This window comes from Orbicella faveolata, unplaced genomic scaffold (assembly GCF_042242905.1).
Source record: "Orbicella faveolata isolate gen_17 unplaced genomic scaffold, um_ofav_v1 contig_25, whole genome shotgun sequence".
NCBI classification, from domain to species: Eukaryota; Metazoa; Cnidaria; class Anthozoa; order Scleractinia; family Merulinidae; genus Orbicella; species Orbicella faveolata.
Genome location: NW_028301553.1, coordinates 25,640,874 through 25,658,861, shown reverse-complemented (window position 1 = coordinate 25,658,861; position 17,988 = coordinate 25,640,874). Strand labels below are relative to the sequence as shown.

The window sequence follows — 17,988 nt, the reverse complement described above, 5'->3', positions numbered from 1 at the left end:
AAAGACTTAATCATGCAATTTATATCAATCATTTTTAAACCACCTTCCTCGTATTTATTTATAGCCGAAAGTCGAGTGACCTTATCCGTCCCATTCCATAAAAATTTGAATGACAGTTGATTCAATTCTTTCACTAATTCTTTAGGTGTAGGCAGTACCGAGCAGACATAAACAAACTTTGGAATAAGAAATGATTTGATGATTGTAACCTTGCCGTACACAGATAATCCTCTAGAGGACCAGATGTTGATAAGTTTTTTAATACTATCCAAACGTTCAATGAAATTCTTTTCTTTTAATAGTTTTGGGTCGTACGTGAAGTACACCCCTAGTGCTTTAATTGGCTCGTTAGGCCATTTAATGCCAAACGGTTGTGCTTTGTTTTCTTTTGATGAACCAATCCACATACCCTCGGTTTTTGTGTTATTGATCTTGAGGCCTGAGATATTCTTAAAAAGGTCTAATACTTGAAATAGTACTTTGGCCGAGCTAGTGTTGGCGAGCATTGCTGTTGTGTCATCAGCGTATTGTAATAGTTTTGTCTCTTCCTTGCCAATAGAGATACCCTTTATAGCTGGATTTTGACGAATGGCAATTGCTAATGTTTCTACAGCTACAATGAAAAGATAAGGAGAAAGTGGATCTCCCTGTCTAACGCCTCGTTCAAGTTTAAAAGGTTTTGAAATCATGCCGTTGTTAATTATGCAGCTTTGTATGTTTTTGTAGAACAGTTTTACCCAGCGGAGAAAGTCGGAACCAAAATTAAAAGCTTCAAGGCATTTAAAAAGGAAATCCCATTCAATACTATCGAATGCCTTTTGAAAATCAATGAAAATCATTACACCAGGGATGTTTTCTTTAACAGTCGAATCCATAATATCATAGATGGAGCGAATGGTTTCGCCGATAAAACGATCTTTAATATACCCTGTTTGATTATGATGAATGGTATAAGGTAAGACATTTTTAATTCTCGAGGCTATTACCTTAGACATAATTTTCGCGTCCACGTTAACAAGAGAAATTGGGCGCCAATTTTCAATGAGAGAACGATCTTTACCTCTTTTTTCTATGAGTGTGATAAACGCTTGCTTTTGAGATTGGGACATCTCTCCTTTTTCGAAACAATCATTAACACATCTAATAAAGCAATCGCTGATTAAAGGCCAAAATTTTTTGTAGAACTCGATCGGAATTCCATCGTTCCCTGGAGTTTTGTTGTCTTGAAAAGTATCGAGAAGACGTAAACATTCCTCCGAAGAGATTTTACCTTCACATGATTTTTTTTGCTCTTCAGTTAATGTAGGAATATTTAAATCATTTAAAAAGGAATCAATTTTAAGTTCAATGTCCGGAAGAATATTATAAGTCTTGTACAAATCACAGTAGAATTGTTCTACTTCCTTTAGTATACAGAATGGATCCGTTTTGATTGCCCCGTTTATATGCAATTTTCGTATGTGTTTCTTAACGTGATTTCTTTTTTCTAAGTTTAAGAAGTATTTTGTACTCTTCTCGCCTTGTTCGTGCCATCTGGCGCGTGCACGCACAATAATTCCTTTTGTTTTCTCTTCGTAAAATGGATTCTAATTGTTTCTGAGCTGCATCTAACAGGGTTGCATTGTTGTCGCTAGGGTTGGTTTCAGCAGCTTCTTTCGCTACATTAAGTTTATTTTGGAGTTTTGTTTCTGTTTCATTTCTTTGCTTTGATCTTCTTTTGGAGTGACGGATAGTGTGGGCTCTTATGTTATATTTGATCCAATCCCACACACATCGATCATCAGAAAGTTCTTCCCGTCCTTCCGTAATCCACATTGGGATCATTTCAGTAATACTGTTGACATATTCTTCATCATCTAACAAAGAGCAATTCATCTTCCAGTAATTTGGTCCTCTACACTCGTTATATGGTTCTCCGCAAAATTCTAGATAGATCGCGCCGTGATCGGTTCTTATAGCTGGAATTATATCCGTCAGTTGTACAGAATCATTTAAGTTGTTCGAGATTAGCCAATAATCCAGGCGACAAAAAATTCGAGGAGATTTTTTACTCCATGTGAAACTTTTAACGGCTGGGTTTTTAATTCTCCAAATATCTACTAAATCAAGTTGGCTTTGCAAGCAAACGATGCGAGATGTGACAGATTTTCGTTGAATAAGAGTACCACCTTTCTTGTCAATAGTAGGATTAAGTGGACAATTAAAATCGCCTCCGATTACGATTTTTTTTTTTTGGAATCCAGATCCTCGTTTTGCAGCGTTATAACTAATTTGTTTAAGAAAGTTACAATTTCTTTATCTTTATTTGATGCGTATATGTTTACTAGAACATATAACTTACCATTGATTTCAGTTTTCAAAATAATGTAACGTCCCAAAGGATCTAGAATTTTTTTATGTATGGTGCAGTCAACACCTTTCTTAATTAGAATTGCAACGCCGCGAGAATTAGAGCTGCCATGGCAAGTTATAAGCTCCGCACCCCATTCATTTCTCCACTGATTTTCCGCTTCTTTCGTGGAGTGAGTTTCTTGCGAAAATGAAATGTTTGCGCGTTTCCGGCACCAATTAAAAATAGCCCTCCTTTTTTTAAAATTGCTTATTCCCTTTACATTAAGCGATAATAGTTTATCGTGGTCGGTTGCCCAGAAAAGAAAATTGATCTGGAATGGATGTTGACGTTTAACCAAGTTCTTTATCACTGGGAGAGTGCCGGAAAAAAAGAAACGTTAAGACCGGAAAGCTTTTCACAAAGTTGAAGAAGAGTTGGATTATCGAAAACCTGAAAGTTGTGCCCGAGTAAAACAGTGTAAATATTATTATCGCATGACACACGCCTGACAGTTTTTTTCCAAGTAGGTTAGAAAATTTTCGAGGGACTTTCCAAGTGACACAGTTTCGACTGGTTGATTGTTTTTAAACAGGGTCCTGACGCCTCTGACTGTTCGGACACTTAGACCATTTACCCTTGTAGCATGAATATCTACATCCCTCAAAGGTAATATATAGTCGTTGAAACAGTGCAAACCTGATAGATCAACTGCTGAAAGCTGGCATATTTCTGCGGTTTTTCCACACGTGTTTGTTTCAATATCGTAAATGACGAAATTGTGAACAGTGTTTCTGTCATAGGGAAATTTCTCCGCCACTGGTCTGATCGTTAATTCAGGAATGCATGTTTCAAAGTTTTTCAGCTCCTCACTTGAAATTTTCAAATTGATGATGTCGAATTCTTGGATCAGTTTGGTAGAATTGTTTGCATCCAGGTTAAGTCCTATTCCACTTTGGTATGTGTTTCCTTCCTTAGCTTGTTTTTTACCATCAAGATTTAACTTCTGCTTATGTAGTTGAGCTCTTCCGCGTTTGAAATTAATGCTGTTTTTTCTTAGTTTGTCTTGGGTAGCCTTGTGATCCATCCTTTAATGTAGCTGATACAGTGTATACCAGGTTCAATCTTGAGGCTCTCAAGTGTTTGGCTAATGTACTGATATCCAAGGTTGTTTTTTTGTTGGTTGGAGTTGGAGTTGGGAGGAGTCAGCGGAAGTGCACGGCGAAGGACGTACATTTTTGAGCTCTGTGTAATTTCGAAAAAAAAAAAAGTGATTTTGAAAGGTTTTCAGTTCTCCGTCTGCAGTTATTATGAACGAAGACCAAGAAAATGATGTTTCAAGCGAAAGAAGGCCATTGCGCAAAAGACAACGCGAAAATGGCTCTCAAACTGACGAAGAAACCCTCGCGGAGTGCGGCCATTGCTGTGAAGCTTCGGCAAACATGCAGAGAATGGAGGCCAAAATTGACCAACTTTTAGCCGTGCTGCCTGAATTAGATGCCCTAAAAACACGCTTAACACAGGTGGAAGAGGAAAATAAGAATTTAAGAATTACGGTGGCTTCCAATCAAGAAGAGTTAACCGAACTCAAGGTCAGCATGGTCAACACGTGTTCCCTGGCAGCCGACAACGAGAATGAACTCAGAAAGCTGAAAGCGGACATCCAACAGCTAAGATGCAGGAACATTAAGCTGGAGGCTTACACCCGCAGAGAGAATATAAAGATATTCAACTTGCCGGAGATAAGAGGTGAGACGCCCAGTGATACTGAGGAGTTAGTTAAATCTATGTTTGAAGAAAAAATGAATATCCGAAAAGAGGATGTTGATGATATTCGGTTCGAGCGGGTCCATCGTTAGCCAACTCGACGCAACCAAAACAATCCTGATAAGCCACGACCTGTTATTGCAAAATTCAGTTTCTACCAGGACAAACAATTTGTTTGGTCTTCAGTCAAAAACTTGAAAGACACCGGAATTGGACTTGCATATGATTATCCTAAAGAAATAGATGATATCCATGCAAAACTATACCCAGTTTTGAAGAAAGCTAAGCGAGACAAACAACAAGCTTTCTTTAAGGTCGACAAACTGATAATAAATGGTCAAGTTTACAGAGGAAAGGAAACAGAAAATCTTCCATATTATGGTGTAATTATGAGCAGTAATACCCAAGCAGATGGAGAGCTGTAGCTCTCAAATACACGTCGGATGGACAATTGATGTATTTGTGTTTTTACTTTATGTAGTCCAACTTATATTTTTCGTATTGTACTATGTATTATTAATTGTACTCATTTCTGTTCAGTGGAAACCGTTCTATTTAGTCTTTAGATCACCTTGCATTCGCGATGTAACTTGCTTTGTACCATATTTATTTTTGTTAACTAAGTTATACTTGTTTATTTTCGACTTTGGATTTGCATTTACAGTTGTCACTTCAAATACTTTATCATCACTTTTTCCTTTGTTTCAATCTTTCTTCTGCAGTCACATTAGCGACAATTGTGATCTCAAAAGATGACCGAGGTGCTAAAACTATTATCGCTTAATGTAAAGGGAATAAGCAATTTTAAAAAAAGGAGGGCTATTTTTAATTGGTGCCGGAAACGCGCAAACATTTCATTTTCGCAAGAAACTCACTCCACGAAAGAAGCGGAAAATCAGTGGAGAAATGAATGGGGTGCGGAGCTTATAACTTGCCATGGCAGCTCTAATTCTCGCGGCGTTGCAATTCTAATTAAGAAAGGTGTTGACTGCACCATACATAAAAAAATTCTAGATCCTTTGGGACGTTACATTATTTTGAAAACTGAAATCAATGGTAAGTTATATGTTCTAGTAAACATATACGCACCAAATAAAGATAAAGAAATTGTAACTTTCTTAAACAAATTAGTTATAACGCTGCAAAACGAGGATCTGGATTCCAAAAAAAAAAAAATCGTAATCGGAGGCGATTTTAATTGTCCACTTAATCCTACTATTGACAAGAAAGGTGGTACTCTTATTCAACGAAAATCTGTCACATCTCGCATCGTTTGCTTGCAAAGCCAACTTGATTTAGTAGATATTTGGAGAATTAAAAACCCAGCCGTTAAAAGTTTCACATGGAGTAAAAAATCTCCTCGAATTTTTTGTCGCCTGGATTATTGGCTAATCTCGAACAACTTAAATGATTCTGTACAACTGACGGATATAATTCCAGCTATAAGAACCGATCACGGCGCGATCTATCTAGAATTTTGCGGAGAACCATATAACGAGTGTAGAGGACCAAATTACTGGAAGATGAATTGCTCTTTGTTAGATGATGAAGAATATGTCAACAGTATTACTGAAATGATCCCAATGTGGATTACGGAAGGACGGGAAGAACTTTCTGATGATCGATGTGTGTGGGATTGGATCAAATATAACATAAGAGCCCACACTATCCGTCACTCCAAAAGAAGATCAAAGCAAAGAAATGAAACAGAAACAAAACTCCAAAATAAACTTAATGTAGCGAAAGAAGCTGCTGAAACCAACCCTAGCGACAACAATGCAACCCTGTTAGATGCAGCTCAGAAACAATTAGAATCCATTTTACGAAGAGAAAACAAAAGGAATTATTGTGCGTGCACGCGCCAGATGGCACGAACAAGGCGAGAAGAGTACAAAATACTTTTTAAACTTAGAAAAAAGAAATCACGTTAAGAAACACATACGAAAACTGCATATAAACGGGGCAATCAAAACGGATCCATTCTGTATACTAAAGGAAGTAGAACAATTCTACTGTGATTTGTACAAGACTTATAATATTCTTCCGGACATTGAACTTAAAATTGATTCCTTTTTAAATGATTTAAATATTCCTACATTAACTGAAGAGCAAAAAAAATCATGTGAAGGTAAAATCTCTTCGGAGGAATGTTTACGTCTTCTCGATACTTTTCAAGACAACAAAACTCCAGGGAACGATGGAATTCCGATCGAGTTCTACAAAAAATTTTGGCCTTTAATCAGCGATTGCTTTATTAGATGTGTTAATGATTGTTTCGAAAAAGGAGAGATGTCCCAATCTCAAAAGCAAGCGTTTATCACACTCATAGAAAAAAGAGGTAAAGATCGTTCTCTCATTGAAAATTGGCGCCCAATTTCTCTTGTTAACGTGGACGCGAAAATTATGTCTAAGGTAATAGCCTCGAGAATTAAAAATGTCTTACCTTATACCATTCATCATAATCAAACAGGGTATATTAAAGATCGTTTTATCGGCGAAACCATTCGCTCCATCTATGATATTATGGATTCGACTGTTAAAGAAAACATCCCTGGTGTAATGATTTTCATTGATTTTCAAAAGGCATTCGATAGTATTGAATGGGATTTCCTTTTTAAATGCCTTGAAGCTTTTAATTTTGGTTCCGACTTTCTCCGCTGGGTAAAACTGTTCTACAAAAACATACAAAGCTGCATAATTAACAACGGCATGATTTCAAAACCTTTTAAACTTGAACGAGGCGTTAGACAGGGAGATCCACTTTCTCCTTATCTTTTCATTGTAGCTGTAGAAACATTAGCAATTGCCATTCGTCAAAATCCAGCTATAAAGGGTATCTCTATTGGCAAGGAAGAGACAAAACTATTACAATACGCTGATGACACAACAGCAATGCTCGCCAACACTAGCTCGGCCAAAGTACTATTTCAAGTATTAGACCTTTTTAAGAATATCTCAGGCCTCAAGATCAATAACACAAAAACCGAGGGTATGTGGATTGGTTCATCAAAAGAAAACAAAGCACAACCGTTTGGCATTAAATGGCCTAACGAGCCAATTAAAGCACTAGGGGTGTACTTCACGTACGACCCAAAACTATTAAAAGAAAAGAATTTCATTGAACGTTTGGATAGTATTAAAAAACTTATCAACATCTGGTCCTCTAGAGGATTATCTGTGTACGGCAAGGTTACAATCATCAAATCATTTCTTATTCCAAAGTTTGTTTATGTCTGCTCGGTACTGCCTACACCTAAAGAATTAGTGAAAGAATTGAATCAACTGTCATTCAAATTTTTATGGAATGGGACGGATAAGGTCACTCGACTTTCGGCTATAAATAAATACGAGGAAGGTGGTTTAAAAATGATTGATATAAATTGCATGATTAAGTCTTTAAGGCTGGCATGGATAAAACGTATATTTGATGACAACAACGGAACATGGAAATCATATCTAAAACACTTGCTGGATCCCATGGGAGGGTTTTTCTTTTTAAATTGTAACTATGATATAAAGGATTACAACATCTTCTCTCAGTTCTACAGTGAAATGCTCTCATGGTGGTCGGAGTTTCGTGATTCCTTTGCCTCTCAACGAGATTGGCAAAATATTATTTGGAATAATAAGGAAATTCGTATCGAAAAAAGACCAGTCTTCTACAAAAAGTATTTTGAGGCGGGAGTGATTCGTATCCAAGACCTACATTTTGATTTAACTATAAATGACGCACTCAGCCACTGGTCTGACAAGATAGCCAATATTAGTTATTTGCAATGGGCTGGCCTTCGCCATTCTATACCGTCCTTTTTAAAGAATATCATTTCCTGTCCATCTTTAGCTCCTCCATCCTTCTTTATTGACGACAACATCTTCGATGTCAGAAAAAAGAAATCAAAAGACTATTACTCACTTCTTGTTCGCAAAATAGCACAATTGCCTAATATCATAAACAAACCGCAGAACGATTTTAACTTTTCTATCGATCAGCTGAGACAAATCTTCAGTCTGCCACACTCTGTTGTTCTTGAGTCTTATGTGAAAGGATTTCAATTCAAAGTGCTCAACTCTATTCTGTACACTAATTCAAAATTACACAAAATAGGCTTTAAAACAGACGATCTATGTTCATTTTGCAAGGCAGAACCGGAAACTTTATACCACCTACTTTATCATTGCTCCTTTGTTAAACGATTCTGGAGTGAGTTTCAAGGTTACTGGCACCAAATCTCAAATCAGCAGGTTCATCTTTCCCTCCAAGATGTTTTATTTGGAATATTATCCAAACCATGCCCTTTACTCAACTTACTGAACTATTTTATAATCATTGGTAAACTACTTATATGGGACTACAGAAGATGCCAAATTCAACCCACAATTCAAGGATTTCGTACTAAAATTGCCATCAAATATGAAACGGAAAGTAAGATCAAAAAGAAAGATTATTTTAAAAAAAAGTGGGTACTAATCCCAAATTAATTTATGGATTATTTCATTTTTTTTGTTAATCACGTAGATGGCGTTATTATTATTTGAACTTTTTGAACAGCATGATAACTGTAACTGTTGTTGTTGTTGTTGTTGTTTTTTTTCTTTTCTCTTTTTCTTTCTTCTTTTTGCATTGTTAAAAGCACAAAGCTAATTAAAATATTCTCCCTTCTGTTGTATCTCTTAATTTTCAAGCTTTGTAGTATTGTTAGTATTAATTTTTGTGAGCAATGTAATCGCGTTTGTATATTTCATGTGAATAATCTATTAGTAAATAATCTCGGTACTGTTAGTTAATATATAAGTGTGTTCCTCATCATTGTATATTGTAGAGTTGTTATCGTAAGCTAATTATATATTTATTTTTGATTGTAAAAAAAAAAAAAAGGTTGTTTTTTTGGAAACCTGTTAATTTTCTAGCCTTAGAGCTGTGTGTACTTGCCATAAAATGGTAATTATTAGGTTGTAACTGTAACAAAAAATTTGTTGGAATTTTAAAATGAAATGTCAAAGTGTTGATGTATAATCATGTTGACGAGATAATTTGCTATGAACTATCCGTAGTATAATACAAAAGTTCAAATTGAGAACTATTTCAGAGCAAAGAAAGTCCTGATGAAGCACTTGTCTTAAAACTTTTAGGGAATTGCTTGGTGCCACGTATAGGGAAAACAAGATTTAAACCACACCTGACTTAAACGGGTTTCTCTTTTCTTCGGCGGGACCAATCTTCGACCATTCCTTGAAACTCTAACTTCCTCTTTGCCCTCCACTCCTTTATCCCACGAGTCCTGTCGTCCGTGTTTACACTTTGAGTGGGTTTCTTTTGTGAGAACCGACCCTTCTCGTCACGCAATGGTGGTTTTGTTTCCGGTGTCAGTTGCGCCTTTGCAGACACTCCAGCTGTTTTCGGTGTTTCATCGCCCAGGGAACTCAAAGCGAAGCCTCCAACCGTAAAAAGTACACCGTGACCACTTTGTCACTTCCTTCGCATACGATCACGACTGTCTTCTCTCTCCGATGTCGGCGCGATAAGTGCTGCGAATTGGCTTCTCAGTTTAACCACGTCAGGAGAAGACGAAAGAAGTGTACTGTTAAACACATTTCTTGGCGTTTTGTGATGAACACTTGTTCGGGACAAAAAGGATAGCGGTAAGTGAAACGCGACTCGCGATAAAAGTCCAAATATACAAAATTCCCTTTGTGCTCTGCATCCTTGTCAGCAATGTTCAAAATTTTATTTGGCGTGACTTTGCATTTATTTTGATATTTTTTTTGTTTATATTTGTACCGTTTTGTTTGTTGCATTCAAACATTGACTAAAGGTGGCTGAACCAATAAAGTATATGTATGCATGTATGGTTAGTGTGCTCGTCCCTGGAGCAAGCAGTCCAGGTTCGAGCCCTGGCCAGGGACACGGTGTTGTGTTCTTGGGCAAGACACTTAACCCTCACAGTGCCTCTCTCATCCCAGGAGTATAAATGGGTACTGGCGAATTTTTGGGGAAACCTAACATATTACGGGGGAGTGACCTGCAATGGACTAGCATCCCGTCCAGGGGAAGTAGAAATACTCTTAGCTGCTTCATGCTACAGAAACCGGGATAAGCTCCGGCAGTTATGAGCCATCAGCTCCATGGCTTCACTTATGCATATATGTACTGAATGTGCGATTAATATGTGTTGTGTTCAATGTCTTTGTTGCAGAGAGGATATTGATGTTACAGTGAGTTCTACCAATGTTGATATTACAGGCATATCAGCATCTTATTGAAATTAATAAGGAAGTCCTGTTTACAAGATATGGCCTCCTTTAGAGCATCTCCATGGGAACAGTTGTCTTGCAATACTGTCAAATAAATTATTTTTCTAATACAGTGTAGATGCTTCAAATCCAAATTGTCCTCAAACATACAAAGTGTTTATTTTTTTACAATGTGTACCAATATTCTTTCATTTCAATGACATGATCAAGCTAATTTTTACTTCTCTCCCACACTAAAATAAATTGCATTTCCACTAAAGTACATGTATATAGTCAATAAAATTTATTGATTATCATTTGGTGACTGTGCTGACCATGACTAGTTATTGAATACAGTATGTCCCAGGGTGTTTGATGAAAGCAAAGTGTTTTGAAACTACTGGATATTATGAGACATTGCCAGCAAAAATGGAAAAATTGTATAGGTCAGGTACCAAAACCAGAAACAAAATAACCAACCAGGGCTGCAAATAATATTTTTCTCTCTAAAGGACATATGTCCTACTAAAACACCATCTTGGTCAGACAAAACAAATTGTGGTCGGGCATCACCAAAAAAAGGAAGATTTACTCACAGTAGATCTTTTTTCACCCTTACCACAAAGTAATTTACGATAAAAAATTGTCTAGACATCATGTCCACCCACAGTTGGGATTTCATTGGACATGAGCTAATTTTGGTAGGCTAATGACTGATGACCGACTGTCATTTGCAGCCCTGCAAACAAAATAAAACAACAAGATAGCACTCAGGTTAGCCCTATAAAACTCTGGTTAGCATGAATAACACTCAGGTTACAGTTGGCTGTTGACAGTTGTGAGGAGTTTCATTTCAGAGGTTTCGTTTTTGGTTTTGGCACTGCTATCAGTTGCAGGGAAATATTGTTAAAATTGCACAAGCCTGCCTAGAGATATAGCTTGAAAATCTGGTTCATTAAAAATCCCAGTGTGCTCGTCTAGTCTATACCTTGTTTTTATTGATTGTTTTCTTGTCTATATCTTGAACTTATTGATCTTTTTTCTGTATTGTTTTTTTTTTTTCCAGTAATAAACATTGGCCTTGTTATAAAAGTAACAAATTCTTGAACTAGCTGTTGGTGAATTTTCAACTCAGAACCATGTATTGAGCATGAATTTTATTTCGGAATAATGAACCAACACCCATCCTGAATGTGCAATGATGAAGATGAAAACCAGGTGTGGAGGTGATTTAAATTAACAAAACAAATGCCTCTTCCACTATTACTATAAATGCTTTCTTTGTGGGCTTTTCTTCAGGGGAAAAGAACTTGTTACTTTCATTTGTTTTGGTTTAATCAGCCCTGAATCCAAAATAAACTCTAGAGTGAGGGATATTGCCAATGGATAACTGTTACTACACAGGAAGGGCACACCTGATTTCCTTTCCCCAGATAACCGTATCTATGGAGAACATTTTGCCGATAGGCTGCCTTCATGAAGACATGTGTGCTATTGTCATCGCAGTATATTTCTTGTGGCATAATTTGGTACATGCCACACTTGCACCATGGTATTGCCGAGTTGCTAGAAGGAGGTGCAGGGTTAGGCATTCCATCCACACTTGTCATCTGTCCCTCTGTGGATGTGCCAGTGGTGGGTTGAGAAATGTCGCTTTCACTGATGGTCTCATCTAAATTGTCAATTCTTCTAGGCAGGCTTCTGGCACACAGCTCTCACACATTGCTTCATCAAGCATTTGAATGAATTCCTAAAAGAACATTATAGAGGTAATCACCAATAAAGTACAGTACTGTAAAGTATTTTGTGCTCGCCTGACAAAATCAAGTGTTGTAATTGATTTATTTTAGGTAGAGCCAACAACTGTGTCAAAGATTCAAGTTTGACAGTTTGCTAGCAAGCACAGAGTTTTTGCCAAGTGGGCCTAGAAATGTGAAAAATCAAGTGTAGGAACAAAACAAATCTTGCCTTGCTAAACTTTATGCATTTGAATTGGTATTCAAGCTTTGATTTTTGTGGTCTTTTAGGCATAGTTTCGTTCTTGGAATAATAACAAAAAAATAAATGAAAATATATTTCTATACAAGCAGACCCTCACATCTCTATTTTATTTTATCCTCTCCTGCTCTTCACTTTGCCTGCTGTCATTCTGGTATGGCTGTGTTCTTCAGCCACAAATAAAGTTGTCCTTGCACCAGCCTTGATTAGGAAAAAAGAGTCATGTCAAAGCTGTTGTACTTTGTATATGAAAAATCAAACTCTCCTAGAGACCTTCTCAGTTCAAGGGAAAGACAATTCAAACTGCAAAAACCCGAAACTGCTCTATGCTTGGTGAAATGTTTAGCCTAAATGAAAAAGACCTGCTGTACACATGACTATATGTATGTACATATGAAGTCTTGAACACAAACAGAACCAAAAATAGCCACAAATCTAGTTGATCCATTCACGTGCAGCTTTCAATATCTACTTACAAACAATGTTACATCAAAGCTAAGTGCATAAACAAGGAATCTCACCGTGTTTTCGACACAGATTTGCCGTCGAACCAAATAAGTAGATCGACGAGAAGAAATCCACACACACGACAAAAAGACGTAACAATTTTAACCAAGCACGGCTAAATTCGCGCAAAATTTACCAATTCCGATAAATTCAAGATGGCGGATACATTTGAATCTCAATGAGAACGGAGCCAAATTTCGCACATGCGCGGGTCGTGACGTACTCCTTTAATATTGTTTGAGAGAGGTCGTTGTACATTTTAGAGCGTTTTTTTATTCACTATTCAATAGCAGTTCATGCTCTGCGGACAGCAACTATTTTATGAAAAAGGCAAGATCAGCGAACATGACTTTCTGCACATTGACCAGCAATTGATTTGATTATTCAAGCTTTAAAACCTAAAAACCACACAACTCAGTTAAACTCTAGATTTTGAACATACCTTCAAAAATGTTGCAAAGCTTTTGCAGCCCTCGACTTGTCATCCATTCGCTAACAAAAGCGACTTCTTTTCCTTTGAGACTTCTTAATACCTGGAACAACCACGTGTATTCCACTGGAAAGACACGACACTTTGGTTCAAATTCCCCACCCCACCCAGGACGGCTGAGTCAAATTCCCCATTCCCCGCGCACAGTCAACATTCCAATGCCTGTCGGTTGCCCAGGCAGTGGGGGGCAGGGGGATGTTGAAGCTTCGAATTGATCGGCACATTGAAATGCTGATGTTAAATAACAATACAGTGAAGTTACATCAATTTTCTGTTGTTCATTTCACTTAATTTTCTAGATCTTTGTTGTTCTTACACTTGATTGGGTTCGGAAATAGAATGCAATGAAACTCTTGCACAAATTTTTAAGTTTGATTTTGTTTGATTGCCAAACTCAATCAAACCCAATTATTGTTCAACTGTATTTGTTTGATTACCTAATCATCAGGATGTTCTTTTCCCTACAAGGGAAATAGGGCCTTACTTGATTCTGATTGGCTAAAAGGAGTGCAGTTTTTCATGTAACACCTGTGCAAATTACAATAAAGATATCTGAAGTTAGTAGGAAGACATTCAACAACCACCGACATTTATCTGCGGTAGTTCAAAGGTGGTCGAAGTTCACCCTTGGCCTAATGAAGATAGCCGAAGGTAACTGGCTGTTTCCCTAGCACTTCCGAGGATTATCCAAACCCTTCTGAAGATCAATGAATAATGTAGATTGTCTAAATTGTATCCTATTTGGTTCTGAACACAAAGAAAAGACCAACCAGAACAGTTCACTTTAGTAATTTTTCTTGAGCAGGAGAAAAATATGCGTGGTCATAGCCTGTTCAACTTAGTCTTACTGTCACCTCTACGTTCTTTGCAACCTTTCAAAGTTTGCTGAGTTCTCTAACCATATTCCTTCTTTTAGATACACAATTTGGTGCACATCTGAGTGGTAGCAACATGGAAGAAAAGAGAAAGCAGACAACGTCACAGAAACAATCTGACAAGAAGGAAAATCACTGTGGATTAGAAGCTTGCAAGACTGAAGTTGCCAGTGGCTGCATTGGCTGTAAGAGGCACAGACTGGAAAATGAGGGCTTAAAGAACAAGATTCAAAAACTTGAGAGGAACCTTAACATGGGATGTAAGAATCAAGTATCCTATCACATAATTAAATTTGGTAGACATAAAGGACCGTTCATTTTTTATGGGGTAGGGAGGGGGGGGGGGGGGCTGGTGGGATTTGATAGATGGTCATTTCTATATATAATGATCTGCCCCTCTTCATCAGAATTTTTTCCTGACCCCCCACTGTACCTCTAAAGTTTTGGGATGAACCCCCCTCCCTCCATGGAAATAAAAAAGTAAAATAATTTTGTTGCAGTCTGAACAACTTAGAAGAACAATATACCAATTTCAAAGACTGCAAAAAAGCTGGCATAGCCTCTTTTTAAGGGAAGTCACTCATAGAGTTTCAGGTACATTTGTGTATTTAGCAACTAAATTCTTAAAAGTAGTATGGGTTTAGTTCCTGCTGTAGGGTACCTAGCATTTGAATTTTCAGAGCCCCAGGAATGCTGTTTTAGGTATTCTGGCAGAGTATTTGCACTATTATAGATGCTGTCATTACAATTGAGATGTATTCAAGTAAAAATAGATAAAAGCATGACAAAAAGCTGACCTTGCCTCTGTTTTATCAAAAGGAAGTTATTTGTGGAGGTTGAGATATATTCAGCAACCATATCTTTAGTAGGGGCGTAGTTCCTGCCGCAGGGTTCCTAACAAAGTAATGGGGTCTGGAGGTATGTTCCCCCGGGAAAATTTTAAATTTTCAGAACCCCTGGAACACTATTTTAGGCATTCCGGCAGAACGTTTGATGTGGCTAAATGTAATTTAGTTATTCGTGAAACAAGATTGCTGGCTAGCAGTCTCCCTAAGACAATGTACAGGGTAGCTGGAGGATTTGTGCAGGGGTGCCTGGATTTTACAGCTCGGCTTTGGATGTCAAATCATTCTGGGTGTTTTCTGCTGCTGGACAGTTCTCATTAGAACAGTCCACACACCTCCTAGCCGATGCTCTTTCGCGCTTTCATTGGCAGGAATTCAGACGGTTGGCTTCTGATGCTCAGCTCTACCCTGTCTCAGTGCATCATCAGTTGTGTGAGCTCTTGATCCCTCCTAGTTAGAGGCACAGCGTCACAATTTTTTGGTTCAGGGTCTGGCCCCCTCAATGCACAGCTCTTACATATCGGGCCAGGCAGAATTTCTGCTTGCAACTTGGTAAGATTCATCCTTCAGCAGGGCTCAAATTAACTTTTCCGTTTGGGAGCCAGCTGGCGACTAACGGAAAAATTTTGGTTGCCAGATTGTAAATTTTGGTCGCCAACTTATTTTATATAATTATAAGGCCCCGTTTAAATGTCGCATTTTACATGCACCAAATCTAATTGCTGAATTAAGTGCATGTAAAATACGACGTTTAAATCAATTAAGTGCGACATATTTCAATTAAATGCGAGTTCAGTTGAATATTCAACTGATCCAGTCGAATATACGACTGAAGTTCGACAGTTAATTTAAACGCTTCATTTTACATGTGCCGAATCTAATTCATAAATTATGTCAAATGATATTTTACCAATAACTCCACAGTTTTGTGCTGCATGACATGTGCACAACAAGCTGAAGGGAATTTTTGACGGCTGTTGCAGCAGGAGATGTATCATGTAGAAGGAAGGCTGTTGAAGATGCCAGTATGTGTGGTTCTTGCTTCGCTCCGATCGTGTAATGTAGTTATGCAAAACCAGTTAATTCAAGCAAAAACCGCTCTGTGTTACATGACATGCGGAATAGGAAAGCAATATGGCGACTGTTGAGTGTAATAGTGTGTGTGGTGGTTCTTACTTCTCTTCAGCAAAGGTATGTAGAGGATGGAGAACGAAGTCTATGAACTTGAATTTGAACAGGAGAGTGAAACGAAAATCAGAGTTTAGAGGTATGCACTCCATCTGCATTATAAATCGCCCCATTCTGTTTGCTCGAATGGTGTTTGAAAGGTATGAATGATCTTAACGCAAAATGTGCTCCTTATCATTGTCAGCCGCATTGGTGGGAAACTTGGAGCGGAGTCAGCTGGGAATGAACACGTCGCTCGCGCTCAGCAATTTTATTCGGCCAAAAAAATGCGACGTTTAAATCAAATCAGCCGAACTTATTCATTCGAGTCGACTAAAATTAGTACTTGATTCGACGCATGTAAAGTGCGACGTTTAAACCGGGAAACCATGTGGCATACAATGGTGACACTTTTGTCGTTCTGTGGCTTGGTATGTATCCTTATTTATGTTCAAGCGTGTTTAGCTAGGGGTTGGGAACAGAGGTTTGGTAGGTTTAGTGGGTCGTCTGGTCCCGCTTCCACCCTGTTTGTGGGTCCTTTGCCCTCCAAACCCTTGGAGGTCTGGGTTTGGTGGTTGTCGCTCACAGGGTTGTCATGGATACCCTATGTGCTCGGTTTAGTTTGCTTTCGGACTCCACCATCGTTTCAGGCACCATTCCCCAAGCTCATTGATTGTTGATGAGTTTAACACTACTGTGGAGGCTGTCAATAAGGTAATATTTTGAGTGCTCCCCCTTTAAACACCATATTTTTTCAGCCGGCCCCCCCTTTTAAGCCATATCTTTTAGCATGTGCCCCCTAAATCCCACCAAGCTCCCCCCACCTACCTTTAAAAAAATGAACGGTCCCTAACATTTTGTGGCATGAAACTTTGTTTCTCAAGATTTACTTATAATCACATTAATTCAGTGTCATGTAAAAAAAGTCAGTTATTTATTAGGGGAAATGTTAAACAGATTCCCCATTCCCCAAAGTCTGGTATCATGGATTTATCAAATCACCAAATTGAATTGTTGCAAACATTTTATTTACACTGGAATCATGACTTTAACATTCCCTAGGGGAACGAAATTGGTTTGAAAATCAGTAAATTTTACTGTTTTAAGCAGGGTAAAAGACCATCTCAAAACATTTAGTCTACAATTACCAACTGCTCTCAAACTTATAAAACCCTGATTATATAAAATATGTCAAGTATTTTTATTGTGTGGTAATCAATCACAAGCAAGATCTTCAGACCACAGAAACCACACAAAAACTGGTAAACCCATAGGTCATGAAACAAATCTGTTTTGTTTTAATTCCTGTCTTTGTTATACAGGAATTTAGATACAGTGCAACCCCACCTTATGACCATCCCATTAATACGACCACCTTGTTATTACAGCCATTTTATTCTGGCCTGAAAAAAAGCTCAGTCAGTCATTTTCTTATTTAAAGAACCCTTTTAATATGACCACCCCATTAATACGACCAATTTTCCATGGCCCGAAAGTGGTCGTATTAATGGGGTTCCACTGTAATATTACTGGCCTACCATATTTGAATGCCAGCGAAGAGGGTTTGGGTGGTTTTAACATAAAAAGGTTTTTCACAAGCAAATGCAATTCCCTGGGCAGACAGGACTGTACGATTGGTGGTTGAAGCGTGACAGTCCAAATCATTGGTCAGTAGTTATGCCTGATTGAAGATGAAGGACAGTGCTTACAGGGGAAGGGATGTTATTTTGATAACAACAAAAAGTGACAATGAACATTAATAAAGTTCTGTAATTGTTA

At 37.9% G+C, this 17,988-nt stretch overlaps 2 protein-coding genes, 1 long non-coding RNA gene and 2 pseudogenes across 5 annotated transcripts in view; 2 read left to right on the top strand and 3 right to left on the bottom strand.

Moving 5' to 3' along the window:
- Window positions 1–17,988, top strand: part of LOC149109651 (uncharacterized) — a 143,795-nt gene that overhangs the window by 35,294 nt on the left and 90,513 nt on the right. The window lies entirely within an intron of this gene.
- The window catches only part of LOC110068546 (uncharacterized), a 63,735-nt gene that overhangs the window by 35,743 nt on the left and 10,004 nt on the right, over window positions 1–17,988 (top strand). For all 3 annotated transcript variants that reach the window (XM_089293507.1, XM_089293506.1, XM_089293508.1), the window contains exon 4: window positions 14,239–14,457. In XM_089293507.1, the coding sequence (XP_089149633.1) occupies window positions 14,239–14,457 (219 nt within the window). The remainder of the gene's footprint in view (window positions 1–14,238; window positions 14,458–17,988) is intronic.
- LOC149109661 (uncharacterized) lies at window positions 1,468–3,416 on the bottom strand (annotated as a pseudogene).
- Window positions 7,324–9,803, bottom strand: LOC149109660 (uncharacterized; annotated as a pseudogene).
- LOC149109659 (uncharacterized) lies at window positions 11,853–13,054 on the bottom strand. The gene is made up of 3 exons (XR_016208400.1): window positions 12,847–13,054; window positions 12,426–12,526; window positions 11,853–12,077 (listed from the first exon to the last, which is right to left on the bottom strand). It is a non-coding gene; the product is annotated as an uncharacterized LOC149109659 (long non-coding RNA).